Consider the following 18,514-nt stretch of genomic DNA (forward strand, 5'->3'; position numbering starts at 1 on the left):
AATTTAGAAAATGTTAAAATAACTAAATAAATATATTTGCTTCCATCACAGATATGCATATTGTATATATATCATATATATGCAAGAAAACCTAGATTTATAAATGGAATCGGTAAGGTAACAAAGGTGCTTGTCTGCATCAGGTTAGGTTAAATTACATTTTTTTTTTGAAATGTAATAATTTTAAGACAATAATTATCTAGTAGATAAAAACAATGTAATTGACTTTTAAATAATTCATCAAAAATCAATTGGCCGTATTGAATTTTCGTTATCTATTGCAGGTATTATGTTTTACATAACAAATGGCAAAATTACACAGTGGAAATTTTCATTATATATTATTAAGTAATATTTAAGGAGACGTCTATGTCAACGAACACACTATCAACAAGATATTAATTTAACATTTGTACGATTTTGTACAGAAGCTTTCAATAGACTCGTTTGTATTTGTAAGTGACGGAATATGTTCACGAAAATCATAAAAGCTTAAGCGACAAAAGATATATCACTAAAAAAAAAACATAAAATGACAAACGCAGAGATCAATCGATTTTCAAACAGCGAGAAAATAATTTGAACTCAAATTTATGATCAAGCGTGAAAGAAATTATTACTTACACCGAAACATGACAATTTGGCATATTATTATATTTTCATAAAAAGGATATGAAGCAGTTTTTCACGTGCAGGTTATACAAACTGGAATGCACAGATGGCAGTAGTCGTAGTTATTACATTCGGAGCTGTTTTATATTTATAATAAATATGGTTAAAAAATTATTAGCAAAAATATTATTTTGTCAATAAAGATAATAATTATTATAATAATTACATTTTGATTATTTCAGATATTGCTGAATTTGAAGTAACTATTTAATTATCGCTTTCCAAAGGCATTTTGACAATAAACGTACAGAGAAGAAATTTTGTCTATACAAACAGAATAAAAACACGAGAATAATTACTTACGCGATAAGATAATACGGCGATACTTCCTCTTCAAAAATAATAAATAAATAATTGACTGACTTCACATCAATCTGCACATAAAATAGTTCACTAGGGTAAAAAATAAGTGGGGTCAATTTGAAATCATAGAATTCTATATACGAACACGGTTATTATATTTGGAATTTCATTCTCAAAACGCTCAGCGAGAAAAACAATTTTATCACAATGCGGTAAAATTATAAAATACAAGTGGCGGGTGCCAAACAAATTATTAAGAAACTTAGAAAAAATATTCAACTACCGCTAAACAATGTAATTTTTTTTTATAAAGGAATAATAACTAATTTTTGCTTGGCAACAGTTTTCTAAAAGTTAAGATCCTGCCCGAAAGTAGAAGGCAAACTAAAAAGCGAACCTAAGAGTATTCATTTTTTACGTTAAAAACTAAAATTATAAAACGATAACCGCGCAAAACGGGATTGTGTTAAAATCAACGGCGATGTATGTACACAATAATCAAAAATGAAAGTATCCCATGCCCGAAAATAAAAACATTGTATCTAACTTAGATAGACTATTTTTTGTTTCCCCAGGTTTAGATTTCAAATTTGTTTTGCCGCGTCAGGTAACATTGTGGCGGCGATATTCTTTCAATTTTAAGAAACACGCATTCAAGTTTAAGGTCCCTCACTAAGAGATTCATGCGGAAAGACACCCTTAACTGTTATTATAAAAGTTTCAACAGAGAAGCATTCCATATGACTGTCGATAGAATTGCAAAAAACATATAACATTTCTAAAAGAGGTGTAATTAATTATATTTGGCTATGATAGTCTACGACATTTCAATGGACATCAGAATAATGACAATTACAAAAAATTTACAACTAAGAGATAAATGTCGCGAGATTTTAGCGAGTAAAAACAAGTTTAACAAGCTTTAAAATGATATGTGTAGGATGACTTCACATTAGAATGAAAGGTATAACTATATTTTTACAATCCTATCTAACAATAATATAGTACACGATCACAAGCGTTTTAAAATATGCCTTGAATTTACATCACGCATTATGATAATTCAGAGATTAGAAATAGAATTGATTGTTAGAACAATTACAGACATTCAGACGGTTCAGTCTCGTGTTCAGACATCTTCGAGGTTAAAAATCTAATAAAACAGTTAAGGAGTCATCGTCATCGTTGAGAGACCATTCAATAATTTATATAAATTGTATGAACCTAAGATCGCACAGCACAGCGTGCGCACATTGACGGTTTTTTTTTATTTTCAAATAAACTATACGCAGTTCATTGAACATGCGTTTAACGTCCCAATTTCGTATTTGCTCAATAATAATACGTGTATATATATTTTAAATATATATAAACATTTCATTGTGTCGCCCCGTGTGTGTGTTGCGAGTGCCCTCTGGAGGCACGCACGCACTCACACACACGCAGGTGCGCACATGTATAAGTATTTTTTTTGTTTGCGTTAATAGATTTCTTAAGGTTTTTTTGTGAATAATTTTTATTTCAGCAGCCTGGCAGCCTTAGTAGTAATGTGACATGTCTTCGTCACATCAAATTTTGTTCGACTTTCCCCCACCATATGATTCCTGGAAAAAACAAACAAGTCATTAACTAACTGAGAAATAACTAATCAGAAATATTAAAGCGATAATTACAGATTGTTTACAGATAACCATCTTTTTAGCAGACAATGGTGACTATTTATGATAATCATAAAAGTATAAATAAATACAGGCCAGCCTTGAAACTTTTTTGAGGGAAACCCAGAATTTAAAAGTTCTTTGAAGTTCTACTACCGACCTGCTTAAGCCCGGTTGCACATTGAAATTAGTCTCGACTGGGATAATATGGTCATAAATCAAAACTGGGCACAATATTGCAACTCTCTTCCGTGTCCATCCTATCCATATCGGGACAGTGACATCACGCAGCTAGCCGAAACGAATGAAAAAGCAGCTTAGTACATCACAACAAAACCACATTGACAAATTCGACATGTTGCAATCGAGACGAGTTTCAATGTGCGACCGGGCTAATACTCGAGTAAGCATGCAATCTCACATTAATGCGGAAATTGTCATGTTACATTCACACAGTCTCGCGTTACAGCAGTTTTCGGTATTTTGTATGACTAAACATCAATTATGCTGGCGCTAGATGTATCACATAACGTCGTTGAAACTAGAAAATTGTGTAACTCCGTTTTAATCGAAAATTGACTTTGAATGCCATCTAGTGGCCGTTGATAATATCTATCCGTCTTGCAAATTTTGTAATTCCAGAAAAATTGTATCATTGTTAAATCATGGATGATTTCACTCCAAAACCATACATTTGTATAGGAAACCATAATGTTTTTTGTCTCTCCTGTAAAGTAGTGTTTTTGGAGTTACACAATTTTCTAGTTTCAACGACGATAAGCACTCTTTTTCTTCATTACAATACTCAAAAGAGTTTCATTGACACAATTGCAAAAAAGCAATAAAAACCAGGCTGTTCCATTTATTTCCGCAATTGCAGAGGTTCTCAACAGAAAATTCTAGTGAGCTCAGCTCACCAATACATTAAAAATACATTTAGGATATAAGTACAATATCTTGAAAATTAAGTCTGAAGAAAAATGACATTGACAAAGATGAAACACAAGATTGCCAGCAGATGTATGGGAATAATAGGGGCTTTGGGGGATTTGCTGTCGGCAAGACATACCGATGTGCCATTAAAAAACAAAACATACGTTAAACAGTTACTGTCGAGTCAATTTTTATTACTGCATTCATATATTTAAAAAAAAGTTCATCGCTTTCCGACTAGACTAGCTGTTACGAAAGTTCAATTTATCAAGAGTAAATTTCTATCTAATTATCAAGAGAAAAAAAAATAGTCATGAAATATATATTATCAGTATAATCACTTGTCAGTTGGATTCTTGCAGCAAGTCGACAATATTTTGAATAACATGATTTAGTGAGCAGAAAAAGTGGTCAGGAGACATATTGAACTGGCTTACCATATTGTCGGTGTGCGGGGCGTGGGGTGCGGGCGTGGGGGGCGGCGGATGGGCGGCTGCGGGCGGCCGGGCGATGAGCATCTTGTCGCAGTAGTCGGCGAGGATGTCTCGGAAGCGCGGCCAGCACTTCTCGGGCACTGTGATGGCCGTGCGGAAGTTGCTCTTCACCTGCGGGCCGTTCGATATCACGCACTGCGCGTCAATGTTGGCTATTGGTCATGTCAAACACTCACCACGCAACAACCACACATCACATCTACAAACTATAATATAAATATTGCAGTGATGCCAAAGATCACAAAACAATAAGACAATAATTGTCCTGGCTGTAATTTTTGGGGGCTGTGATTCAGTGGCGGTTGCTCTAACATCATACGAATACACGGAACTACCTGCATTTTTCTAAAATATTGCTCAAACTGTCATTGGTATTTATGTTATATGAACAGAACCTATTGATGTACCTCACACATCATAATCATAATGTAAATGAACAAAGTGACTCCCGAACGTCATTAAAGAAGTAGATAAATGGTGGTATCCTATTCAAACAGGCATATAAAAAAATATAATAAATCACATAGAAATTTTAATAAACCATTTTTTTATTCAACGAATAATTCATGAGATTTGAGAATGTAACTGTAACACTCTTTATATTGAATATAAATAAAAATACCTCCGATATTTACCTACCAGAAATAAACTTTTTCGAAAAAAATACAACGCCCAATGGGCTTGAACCCATAACCACTGGATTCCAATGAGAAGTTTGACGTTTTAGCCATATTACACCAAATATATCTTTTTTTTAAATACGGTACATTTTTAATGCACTCCCAACAAATGCTCTAAAAGTCATCGGCTGCACCTGCTCGTTAAAATCTTAAATAACCACTTATAAAATTGAAAAATGTCACAAGCCAACTTAATTGTTATATGTATTTATAACCAAATTAAATATTGAGAGAGAAATAGTTTAATCCACATTAAATATTGTATAAAAAATGAACAATTATTTTGGAATCGGCACATATCCAAAAAATTATAACTATCAGTCGTCTGCTTGTTCTCCTAAGACTTATCGGCTATCGGTGATAACAGTTAGGAGGGCGATAGTTGTGTTATACCGAATTGCTTCAGATATTGATATTTTATTCCACTGTGAGAGTGAAATTTGCTTTATAATTTCATAAAATTGGTTCTGTGGAACTCACCCGGCGAAGTAGACTCCTCACTGTTCCTACTGTATTATTACTAACTCAACGTCAAGTTGTGATAATATTAAACTATTAATTTGTAAATAAATTAAAATTAATCCAGATTGAATAAAAATAATAATAACGTATTGTATCCATTAATAATTCTCACCTCACTGACACGCATATAAATTCCACGATTGTTTTGTCCAATATCGAAATAAAAATTCTTGTTGTCTACTCGTAAATGGCGTCCTTCAGGCAATTCTCCTTTGTAACTGAAATTATTAAAAATGTAACTATTAAAAATGATTCTCCCATTTATTAAACATAATTCTGACAAACAAAAAAATGAATGCATGACTAATCTGGTTCAGAAGGAAGGATTCGTCTGAACAAAAACTGATGTTGTAAACCGACAGTGACTACAGTTAACTAAGTATATTTACCCTCCATCATCAGTTCCAAAGTCTTCTAACAAATCAGTGAGGGCGTCTCTGAATTCGATCATGCCCTGAGCAGGGATAGCTACCTGCGAACGAGGACCGCCCCTCGTGATAGTTTGTGAAACCTGAAATTGGCAGTACACCCCCATTATTCACATATTACACAATACTTGAAGTCGAGATAATCACAGAATTTTTTTTTAATTCGAAAAGATTTGAAAAATATACACCCATGGAGAGGATGCTTGGTCTACCATCTTTGAAGGGATCGGGTAACCCAAATGATGAATGCAGGACAAAAAGGAAAAATCTTTAGAGCTATTCATTTCTTCCGTGTTATGCTTCCGCAGTAAGTGGTATGAATGTTCTGGGATAATTGCGCATGGCATCCATGCTATAATAATAGTATTTGTAGTTACTTGGTCCACATAATGTACATAATATGTACATAGTAGGTATGTTATAGTACGACAAAACACTAACTTTGCATTCACTAAGGTACTATAACATTGAAAATCAGAAAAATTTTAAGGAAAATGATATTGTGTATAGATATCATTGACGCAAAAAAATATCCCTTACAACCTGAAACGAAAATTCTAGACTGGGTGCTCACAACATAAATGAAAAAAGTGGGGTATGCCAATAAAATTTACATCTCAAAAACAGTACTAGCACAATGTAATCTTGAGAAACACTGATCTAAATGATCAGTACAAGAAAACAAGACGTAGTTTTATGAATGATAGATACTTACAAGAAAACTATTCATAAAAATAGAGATACCATTTATTATATAATATGATAAAAATCCACTGGAGATGGACCGACTCGTCCTTCACATTAATTGACTACCTATTTCTTAACTCATTGACTAGCAACTTTTTGAAATGTTTGTTTGTATAGCCTGAAATTTAATGATATTTTAAACATACAGGTAAAAAGAATAACTTATTATGATTTCAATGTCAGAGTTCAACTCAAATAAAAAAAATATATAAGCCAAAGATATTCTTGAAAACAATCTGAATGATTTTGACCAGTTCTGCGTTTATCAAATTTATAGTGATCCGATTAAAACCAGATAAATTATGGTATAGGAAAAGAAACATGATCCGTAATAGAAATTAATATACAACTCGAAAGTTTTGAACAACAGCGTTATTAGGGATATTATCATAGGTTTACATTATTTCAAAAATTCGTAAATAAATATATGTTGTTCATTATATTAAACTCGTCCTCAGACCATGTATATAACAAGTGGTATGCTTTGATTAATGCGATTTTCCATGGTTGACACATTTTTTTCTGGGTGCAGTAGTTGAGCCATAGATGTCCATGGCATTTTCAAAATCGAATATTTTAATTATTTTCGTAAAAATCCTCCGGTTCCTTATTAATATTGGGTAGAAAACTTATTATTAAACATATTTAATAAAATACTATTCAGATAGATCTCTGAAAAATAAATGTGAAAACTGGTAGAATTGGTATATAAGAGAATGAAAATTCGCATCAGAAATTTTTGTGTTTGGGCATTGGAAGAGTTTTTTTTAAACATCAATGTATGCCAAATCAACATAATTCTCAAAGGTGGTCATCGTTTGCAAATGTTAATTTAACTATGCTATACTTACACGTAAAAATCTCCCCCTAGAATTTTCTTTTAGGTCCAGATAATACCGTCTGTTGTCTTTAAGCATCATTTCTGACTTCAGCTTTCCATCTTCTGGCACACTGTCTGGATTGGGAGGACCTGTAATTTATTTACAGAAATATCGGTTACCTATGGTGAACCTATTGACAGACCAGAAAGGAGAAAAAAGTGGACCAAGAGCCAGATATTTTTTTTAGTAATTTGACAAGACTACTAAAATTGGTGCAAGTTTTTTATTATATGCAGATATTGGAACACTTTAATTTATAATTCTCTTTTTTTAAATTTATTAAAAGTAAATTTGTAGGGTTTTATATCTGAAAATAAAATATTTTTACGAAGGACAAGCAGCGTCAAACTGGCGCCAATTGTCTCCAATCGGTTAAGTTGACCTTAAGTAATTTATTTTGTGTCTGGGAAGAAGCGATTCGACGCTCTGCAATGAATGTGATGTTTTGTAGGACATTGTACATTATTATAGCAGTACAATGCCCCAAATATGAAAGAAACAGAGTACAACTGCGAATTGCGGATATCTTTGACAATGTCGACGAATTGAAAGGTGCCCTGCGGTTGGTAAGACGGAAGAGCTTGGCAAAGAAAGTTCTTTAACAGAATTGGAGTGAGGACCTGATCGGCGGATCCCCTTCTAGAAGAGAAGAGGCGATATGACAGCGAGTCGCAGTCAAAACCTCGGTAAAATCAAAAAAAAAAAAAATATTTTGTGTCCTTTAGATGTGATATTCTTTTTCAAAAAACCCGCTTTGGTCCTACGTATATAATTAAATTTTTTCTGTCCTGAAATATAAAATCTGTGAATATTTGCTGATTTCTCTGAACTACGGGGACCGTAGAAAGTATGTAACTATGCACAGTATGGAAGTAGGGAGCATAGATCGATTGTAAATGAGGCAACTCCAACTTTAGTATGCTGTTTGCATTGACTAACAGAATAGTATGACGAATTGACTTTTATAAAAAAAAAATAGATCCAAATGAGACATTTTGCATATGATAGGTAAGTGTATAAAGATTAACTTACAATATAATAAAAAAAAAATTAGTAAGGTTTTATTTTTGCTAAAAAATTTGCGGCCTCTCACCTGCCGCTATACAAAACCTCCCGGCACAGATCAGGTTTTATTTGCTCTCTAAATCATAACATTGAGAGAAGCAGAATTTCAGAATAATATTTCCAATCAAGAGAGTACATAGCCAACCTAAAATGGATGGTGATTTAATAATTTTATTCTAGAACACTGAGAAAAATTCCATAACAATACTAGTAATGTATTTTAAAACAATGAGTTCATAACATGAACTAATGGGCCTAAATTAATTATCCTTTCACTGAGCAGATATTATTGACATGTCATGGCATTTGGCTCAGATATCATTTTTATAGCTTAACCAGGGTAATAAAATAAAGCAGTGAAGTAAAATTGGACACCAGCAAATAAAAGTGATGTCACAGTGTGGCTTATTCTGTGACAGTTTCACATAAACTATGCTCCATTCTGCAGTGATACGCAATCTTTTTTATAGAGAGGACCAAATTAGCACTTTTTTTTTCATTGGCTCTACAATACGCCTCACATCCAGAGAGTTTAGATTATATTAAGACTCTTTAATGAGGAATGATTGTTAGCATTCACAACTGTGTTCAACCAGAGGCATCTACATATGGCACACAATTTGAAAAATTAATCAATTTAATTAATTAATTAAATCACAGAATTCCCAATTTAATGTCTCCGAGGATGGCATTAGATGGATCACTAACCTAACTCAACCACGTATTGATTTAGAAATATTTCCTTAAAATTTATTGTGCGTGCGGTTACCCCCCCCCCCCTCCCGCTTCAGCATTCAGCACTGCACTCTCTCTCGTTCCCTCCCATTGAAGACTTACAACAGTCGAACGCGATGGCACAATGCTCACCATCCGCGAACGACGTGACGTGAACGCCAGTTTATAGAATACTCCCTAGTTTGGATACGTTGTTATATATGTTTTTGTAAAAACTTGACAGCAGATTCATGTACCAATCCAAAGTTTTTGTCGGTTCATAAAGCATTTGTGAGTAGTAATGAGAATAATGCAAAACTCATTTAACGTAACCAATTAAATCGTGTCATATCATAATAATGCATAGAAAAGTAATTACCGAGTGAAGAATAGTAATCACTAAAGGTGGAAAGATGGTCGCGGAACTCGGCGGCTGTGGACAGCGCCAGGAACACCTGACTGCGTCGACCATCTGCACCAATCTGAAATTAAATTAACAGCTGCATTACATGGATCAATTAGAATTGGTTCGTTAGGTAAATCAAAGGATCTCTGTAAGTTCGTGAAACATCCGCGACTGAGAACAAATTCGGCAAGGACGTGTCCCGGATATAGTACAGAATATAGATGTGAATGCCACAAAACTCGAGATGGTCCAGAGGAAAAGGAAAAATTGATATTTCGCAAGACACAATCATCAGAAAAAATTTGCACAGAAATCGGGGAACCTACAAGTATATTCAATAAGACATATCGTCGTCTAAATGCGCGGAACTTGTAACTCCACTTTTGGCCAAAAATGAGTTAAGTATGCAGTGTTATAGTAAATTTAATTCTCCGTCGACCTGTTTTTAAATTGTAACTCCAAAAAAATATTTACAGCAGCAAAATTACATTTATCATTTCTTGTATCTCTGACGCTGTAATTTATCAGTTTTCATACCTTGCAACTCCAGTAAAGTCATACAAAAAAGACCACGCGTGTTATCTGGTGTCAAGCTGAACCATTATTTCTACTTTACATGAAATTTAATTAACCATGGCCCAAGAAAGTGGAAAGCAGTAAGTTTGGTTGTATATCTAATTATGCCAATGTATAATTTCGACCAGTGTTTCTTATCCAGTGGTCCTCAGAAAGTTCCAAATGCCTATGCTAAAAATTTCAATAAAATCCTTCAAAACCTGTGCACCTGCAAGTGTTTGAGCATTGTGTTTTCGTTCTTAAAATATATTAATGGTTTACGTAACAAAATCAACGTGATTGTACGTTATTATATTATAAATAATGTTTTCTTTATGAGATAGCGGTGCATAAAACGTCTCTGATATTTTCAGTAGTCCGCAAGTGTAAAAAAGTTTAGAGACACTGATTTTGACCTTAAGGACAAATAAACATTTTAAACATAGTAGGTGTGGGAGTTTGAGTCAGAAATTTGAATACCTGAATTGAAAACTATTTCAGTGTAAGAAATATATAAATGCAATGTTTGCACGGCATACAAAACAAATAATTTAGATTGACTTGTACACCTTGTTCAGCAAGAAAAGAGAAAATACGGCAGAAGTGAAAAGGAATCTGACAAAATTACTGAAAAATATGTGTTTACAATGACTTACAATGTGTTTTGTTATATCCAAAATCTAATGTTTCCAGCGCATATTTTAAAACAAAACTTGGCATTCATAATTTTACCCTCTACAACCAAAAACGATTGGTGGTCATTGCTGTGTTTGGATTGAAGTCGAATGTGCGCTTACTACAAATTAGCTTTCTAGTGTAATAAGTCAATATATTCTTCCTTTTCTACCTCTTTCTGACGACTATAAAACCATTATTCTGTATAGTGATGGAGCTACAAACCAGAAAAATATGTAGTACTCGCTAATGCTTTATTAAATATTGCAATGCCACGATATATCACCACTGTATAATAAAAAATGGAGAAGGACCATACTCAAATTGAGGTTGATCGATGCGCTCAGTAATTGAAGAGGTTGAGAAATCAAAAAAAAATATGTTCATGCTAATTATGTAACTGCGTTTAATGAAGCCAGGAAACAACCTAAGCCATACATGTCACATTTATTTATACGAGTAGCATAATTTTTTCAAAAAAATTGATGTTAAATTTTAGATATCCATACGACCAGGAGGAAAACTAGAAGACACAGTCGTAACTAATATTCGAGCACTGCAATATAATGGATGGAATTAATGGAAATATTAATTTCAAACTGCGTTTTAGTGATGAATAAATTAAAGTACCTACTATTATGCAACCGAAATTCTTCGACAGCCTCCGTCAACTATATCAAGAAAGCTTAAAGGCTTAAAATAAAATTAAATAAGTACGCATACCTTCAGCCGCTGAAAGCAAGTATGGAGGCCGATTATCACTAATATAATATACTAATCTGCCATTTGAAAGCTAACTTAAATACACTTTAATTATGTAAATCTATTTTCGTTCATTTATGCAATGCTTATTTCCCCTATTTATACAATTTTATTTAATTTTCCAACATAATGTAAATAAACTTGGTACTGTTTATTTTAATTCAAACATTGTAACTCCCAGCTCAAATCTCAAAAAAACAAAAGCAAACCATGTAACTCCTCTATCTTCTTTATTAATAAATATTTGGTAAAAATGACCAGATTTACGCATTTATACCTAACATTAAAATACTAAGTGTTTTTTCAAAATTTTCCTAAACCTGTCCGTTTTATTTTAAAACAGTTTTTTCTTCCCCCTGTAAAGTTGGTCAACATGGAGTTACAAGTTCCGCGCATTTAGGCGACGATATATATAATACCAACACCTCACTTTGCCGCAATGTTTATCTTGTCGAGGTTATTCAGAACTAATTAGAGATGTCAAAATGTAATAATACTTTGTTCCGATACTATACCGATGTTAGTCCTTTTCGGATTTTCTTTTTGTAGGGTTGGTCCTAAAAAAAGGTCTGAGACAAAACTTTCGATATGGTACTTGCAAGTATCGATAGTTTTATTTCAATACAATACCATTGCCAAGAATTGATACTTTGTCTTTCAACACATCTTTAATAGAAACCTAGATTACTATAATAGCACAAATTATTTTGATCACAATATTCTGACCTACATATACTTAAGTACTACATTTATTTTAATAAGAAAAATTCTTCTAAAAAAAACCATGGTAGTTTAAATCATAATAAAATTATGCTTACTTATCAAAGCCAGTTCTATCAAACACAAGGGCCCTGGGCTGGGTATGGAGCAAAAATATTATATTCTCCTCCAAAAATGGTTAACCTTGCTTATATGGAAAAAAAAAATTCAATAAAAGGACCCATTATATCTCATAATCACAAGAAAATAGTCTTGAATCATAATAATCAAAGCTTTTCATTATGCTCTATTTCTGCCATGTTAGTTTTAATCGAAGCATTCAATTCATTAAAGGCAGTTCAAAGTGACCTTTGTTCACCTATGTACTATTTCTGAAATTTAGTAAATGACAACTTTGCCATTCTTTTCAGTGTTGATCTGCGTGGTCTTCCTGATAACTATCTAATAAATTAAGATGCCAATCGGCAGGGCAATAGCTGTATTCTACCAAATTGTTTCAGATATCAATACATTCCACTTGTGTGAGTTGAGTCTAGGTTGACACTGTTATATAAATTCTTCAGATAGGGTATACGTATGTCAATTTGTCGGTGTTTTTATATTCAAATATGTTTATGTTATTTTTATGTATATGTTATTTCAGTAAAATTACTTCATTCTTATGGTTTTTTTCCAAGCCATATTGTGAACATGTTATTACTGTATAATTTATAATGCTTGTTAATATATTATGATATATTGTAATTCTCTACATTTCTTAAACTAAACGGTTCTAATATTAAGAAGAAGCAAACTTACCTCTGCGACTTTAATAAACCTTCCCCGTCGGTTCTGCTTGACGTCCAAATAAAATCTTTTGGACTGGATCTGAAGCATTTTGGTGGCCAACTCCTGTTCCTGCTGCCCTTGTTGACCTGTAAAGCAAAGAAACGAAAAACATTATTTAATTACATTCATTCTTATGGCAATTAAACTTAAGCCATGGACCTGAAAGGTCTGCAGCACCAGCTCAAGTAAATAATTCTTACGGCAGCGCGACAGTTGTTGTGAATCACTAACTAAATGAAAAAAAAAATCCTAGCATATCCTAATTAGCAGACTTGGTGGTTAGTTTTCAGAGAAACATGGTAAAATGCTTGCATCCAATCATTATCAAGGTAATTGTGCAGCAACAGATATCATTGATATATGCTGTAGCGCAGTGGTAATTTTCCTTAAAAGTCAAACAGTTTTAAAATCTTAAAACAGCTGTATTTTTACATAATCCAATTCCAATTTCGCTTATCACTGAAGCAAAATTTTATAACATGTCATAAAATATGTACAATTTTCTTTAATACATGAAATATATTCGTTTGCACAAAACCGTTTTACTGAGGTAAATAAATAATAGTTTTTTTGAATATCTGTGCCTGTGAATATTAAAATTGTTGGCAAAATAATCTGTAATACAGGAGAATGTGGAATGTGCCAGATTGCCTTATTTATTGAATTGAAATTTCCATTCAACTTTGGCTGGTACTACTTACTACGCCTATAAATGAAAACGTAGATAAGTACCTATTACTGCTGTAGGACTTGTATGAACAAAATATCTGTCGATTTTAATTGGTCATTTTGTTTAGTATTAGTTAGTACTAGGGATTGTAACACCGGTATTTCCAACATTATAACGATAAAAATATTATTTAAATTATTATGCAACCTGTTTGAACGTCCATTAAATAAGCCAATGTTCCCAGAAAAGGTGAATTTTAAAAATTCTGTAGAATTAAGATAAAATATGTGTAAAAAAACCACTAAAATTTTGCATAAAAAGTTCCAAGCTTTGCCAGCATAGTCATACATTCACCATCCTTGGCCCAGAGCCACCAGTGCTGTAGTGAAGAATTATAATTTCCTCACTATAGGCATGGAAGCTTAGTGCAATCAATCAAAAATATAGTTTTTAAATTACAGATGCTTAAAACCCCTAATCAATAAACAATTTAATACAGTAGTATATGGCCTTCATAGTCCAGTGCGTAAGGCGCTGGCCTTTCATCCGGGATGTCCCCGGGTTTGATTTTTTCGTGAGGTCACAATATATTTATGCGATGTTCTACAAAGCCTGGGTGTTTGTGATTGTTTCTCCTAATATTATAGAAAAAATAAATAAATAAAGATAATTTGGATAATGTACCTATCATTAAAGTTTATTCATTTAGGAAAACGAAAGTATGTACCATTTTCACTCCGAAAATATAATATTATGTACTTCCAAAGAGTGGTAATTATGTACATGAACACGAGTAGACTCTTTATAAAGAATGGTTGCAAGTCATTCAGCTGACTCATTGGGTTCTTGCTCTGGATCAAACGCACATTAAAAATATATTATTATCTTTACAGGATCCAGGATTTGAACCCGCATCAACCTAAGACAAGCGCTCTGCCAACTACCACCCTGATGTTTACGATACATTTTTTAAGCTCGAGTCACTAGTGCATATATATTATGTATAAATAAATAAAACACCACATATTCAAAACCTTACACACATACATTAAGTCAGCGATTTTCAAACTGGAAAGCGCGGAGTGTTGGAAAGGGAGGCGCGAAAGGTTCAACACAATTAATGTAGCCACAGTTATATAAACTCCATAAAAAGTAGTCCTATAAAAGGTTGTTTGCAAACCTGTCTGAAAATATGGAGACTAATTTTATAATACCTACCTCACTTCTATACTATTGTGAAGCGCGCCGGCTATCTCGTGAAAAAATGAAATAAAAGGGTCAAATCATAACGTTGAAATTTGAGGCAAATTTGTTTAGGAACGATAATTTTGTTGTTAAACTTGTCTATTTGGTTGAAATTTAAAAAAAAAATAGTGAATAAATCAATGCAAGGACCACTAATGCATTCACAAATTTAAAAAGACAAAGTGAAGGCGTTCATAAAAAGTTAGAGCTTTTGAAATCAAAATTACAAAAAAATAAGTTCGCCATGTCTCCACTTTTAAATGATTTTTACGCCAGATATATTGAAGAAAACAAAAAGCTATTTACTGAGTTCTTGGTTAGTTTGCTAATGCACTTTTCACATTATTTTATTAATAGTAAAAAAAGTTGAAAAACACTGACTGCTTTGTTTCAGGGCTATTGAATATTTTAAATATGTGGTTGTGCGTTACAATTTGATGTGATACCTACAATATAGATGATGATTGATATACTTACTTAAATGATAACTCCCATGTATAATTTAGGAAACTGGAAAGGATTGACTAGGTACTATTAAAATTGATTGTGCTAATAAACAAGCACATTAATCGCATGAAAAACAAATTAATTTAAAAATGAATATAACATATAAGTAGTAAAAACCTTGTTTATTTTTAATCATTTTTTTTTTCATTTTTGTATTTTTACATTGTTGACTATTTAAAAAAGGTGTCTGTATTATTTAATGAAATAAAGGGGGGGAGGCGCGCCAAGATAAGACTCTTTTACAAGGGAGGCGTAATAACTAGGGCCCGGATTTATATGCTAGTGCATGTTTTGTTAGGGTGTATGCACAGCTATGAGAGCTGCACAGAAATCTGTTTTGAAAGACACAGAATCCAAAAATAAAATTCTATTGTGCATATAAATGCATATTTGAGACGTTAGAGCATATTTGAGACATTAGTGCATATTTCATAAATAAATGCATATTTTAGAGCTTTTCTATTTATGATATTAGCTTTTTTAAATTATTTTATCGAAATATAACTAAGTTAGGAAGGTAGATAGTTCAGATGCACTTGCATTTTTAATGCCATCTCCGAGCTGTGAATTTATCAGAAAAAGTGAAGTCAACTCGTGCACTATTATAAAGTTTTCCCAATCACCTCTGTGGACGAGAGGTCGTTTTCCGCATATAAACAAAATACTGACAGAAACCTATGCGGAAAATTTAATGCCAGAGCATAATATTGAAAAAATATTGTAATTTTTTTTTTCGGACAAAAAACAGAAAATAGTATTTAGGAATAGTTAAGTGTGTCGTTTTTGTTTATGTTATGTTTGGTTTATATTACATTTATTATTCAATTATTTGTACTTGTGAAAAAACTACTTTGAAAATTGTAATTGATTTACTTTATATTCATTGTTTGTGTTTTTTTGTTCTGATATCATATTATGTTGAAAAATTATTAACTAGTTATTCGATTTTTGTCAGTAATATTGAGTTAAGTGGGTATTTACAATTTTTCCCCACAAAAAATGTCAATTTTAGCTGCATATTTATTTCTTCGGTTTTAGTGCATATTTTATTGATTTAAGTGCATACGTGCATGCACATAATTATGTTTTTGTTGCATACAAATCCGCTCCCTAGTAGTAACATAAAGTTTGGAAACCACTGCATTAAGTAATAAAACACCAGTTCACAGGAATAAACATTATTGATTAATGGGGTCACCACCTTCCTGATTGTATAGATAAACATAAAAGCATGTTATTTAATATTTATTTACAATATTATTATATCCTCAATGAATGATATAGATAAATATTTACTTTAATTAAACCAATTAATTCAACTAAGTAATATTTATAAATTTAGTCGACATTATTATGAAATTCGTATGAAATATTTCAAAATATTTAATCAAGCAAGTTTGTTGCTTCCCGGAATCCAAAGGAAGTTAAACTAAATATTTATGAACGATACTGTCACATAAAAGAACGATAAAACTATGTAAGGTGTGGTACACTTCATGCCTCTTATACACTGTTGACTGGTTTTCAGCATCCAGCCCTACTTTCTGGTTGCGGGGTGAACAGTCGGCAGTGCGTAAGAAGCTCTAAGTAAATAATTAAATCTTACCTTAAAAGGGGGATATGTATCTCGAAATAATTCACTTATAAAATAGTATTAAAATGAAGGTTAAAGTAATTATAGAAATAAAAAATTAAAGGTTAGTAAAAACACTAAGTTATATTTTTATTGTTAAAAAAAAACTACAAAACTAAATCGCTTGGTTAATCATTCTAACTACCCCCCTTGACCATACTATTCGGTCAAGGGGGGCTTTGATTACAACTTATTAATTTAAACTTTTCTTTGAAACAGTATTCGACAATAATGAACAAGACAACCACTGCGGTCAGGGTCCCAGATTCAACTGATCCAAGGAATGAGTGGGGGGGAAGTATTTAATACAGTGTTGCCATATTTTAGTCACCGAATTATAGTATGCAGACAAAAAAATTATACTATTTCAATGACCAATACTTTTATACATTTTCAAAAAATTACACCTAAAGTGATTAACGAGACCTTTTTTTTAGCTATCTCAAACTACTTTACTTCTATATTTCATCTATTGGCAACGTTTTTTTTTCCGTAATTTCAAAATTATAGTATTTATAAGTATAGTACGCGGAGCAAAATAATAGTACAAAAATACTATAATCATAGTATGGTTGGCAACACTGATTCAATAGGCTGTCTACAGCAGTATTGCCACCTTTTGTCACTCAACTATAGTACGCGGTCCTAGAAATTATAGTATTTTGGCAACTAATTATAGTATGGAAAAGCCGAAATTATAATACTTTTGGCATTTTATACCTATTTCATATTGTACACAGTATGCAGAATAAATATTCAATACAAATACTATAATTATAGTACAGTTGGCTAGTGTTGCTATCTTGTTATGCTGATTATAGTACAAAGTCTCAAAGTTATAGTTACACACCTAAGACAATGATTCCCAACCGGGCGTCGCGTGAAGTGCCAGGAGTTCTACGAGAATTTGCATTTGATAATAGAGTAAAAAACGATATAATATGACCTACATCTAAATATTTCAACTATGAACTATTTTGAAGGTACAGTTTGATTAGAGATATTTCGATATTCTTATAAGACACCTTGAGAAGTCCCCACGTAGCAAAAAAAATGTAGCAAGATGGATGAAGGAATAAAAATTGACAAATTGATTGGTTAGTAATGACTAATGGGTAATTTTGATTCTGTAAATCGTCCAAAATATGTACGCTCGCTTGACAGCTCACGTGACGGTTCTGGCAAAATATTTATTTATATACCAAGTGTATAAATGTTTTGTTTTACTTTTTTTCACAAATATCATTTACTGATATCTAGTGTAGGAATGTAAATCTTTATTTATGAGTAGCACATTATAATGGGGATGTAAATTAAGGAACAAATGCAAATACAACTTTTGAGACTACATTCCATGGAGAAGACAAAATTTTCGATTGTGATGCCAATATCCTTTAGATGCTTGTAGTTATGTAA

General features: G+C 32.4%; 1 protein-coding gene across 2 annotated transcripts in view; it reads right to left on the reverse strand.

The window, feature by feature from the left end:
* Nucleotides 1-1,282: 1,282 nt before the first annotated feature.
* Nucleotides 1,283-18,514, reverse strand: part of Pur-alpha (Purine-rich binding protein-alpha) — a 29,303-nt gene continuing 12,071 nt past the window's right edge. The window contains exons 3-9 of one of the 2 annotated variants that reach the window (XM_085953870.1): nucleotides 13,014-13,129; nucleotides 9,477-9,579; nucleotides 7,289-7,407; nucleotides 5,652-5,773; nucleotides 5,375-5,480; nucleotides 4,004-4,171; nucleotides 1,283-2,579 (exon numbers count right to left, since the gene is read on the reverse strand). In XM_085953870.1, coding sequence (XP_085809996.1) covers nucleotides 2,544-2,579; nucleotides 4,004-4,171; nucleotides 5,375-5,480; nucleotides 5,652-5,773; nucleotides 7,289-7,407; nucleotides 9,477-9,579; nucleotides 13,014-13,129 — 770 coding nt within the window. In that variant the 3' untranslated portion in view covers nucleotides 1,283-2,543. Of the gene's footprint in view, nucleotides 2,580-4,003; nucleotides 4,196-5,374; nucleotides 5,481-5,651; nucleotides 5,774-7,288; nucleotides 7,408-9,476; nucleotides 9,580-13,013; nucleotides 13,130-18,514 lie in introns of both variants that reach the window. The other variant, XM_085953869.1, reaches the window with a different exon arrangement.

The sequence above is a fragment of the Rhyacophila brunnea genome, unplaced genomic scaffold (assembly GCF_057557595.1).
Source record: "Rhyacophila brunnea isolate RB1 unplaced genomic scaffold, BYU_Rbru_1.0 scaffold_4, whole genome shotgun sequence".
In the NCBI taxonomy this organism is placed as follows: Eukaryota; Metazoa; Arthropoda; class Insecta; order Trichoptera; family Rhyacophilidae; genus Rhyacophila; species Rhyacophila brunnea.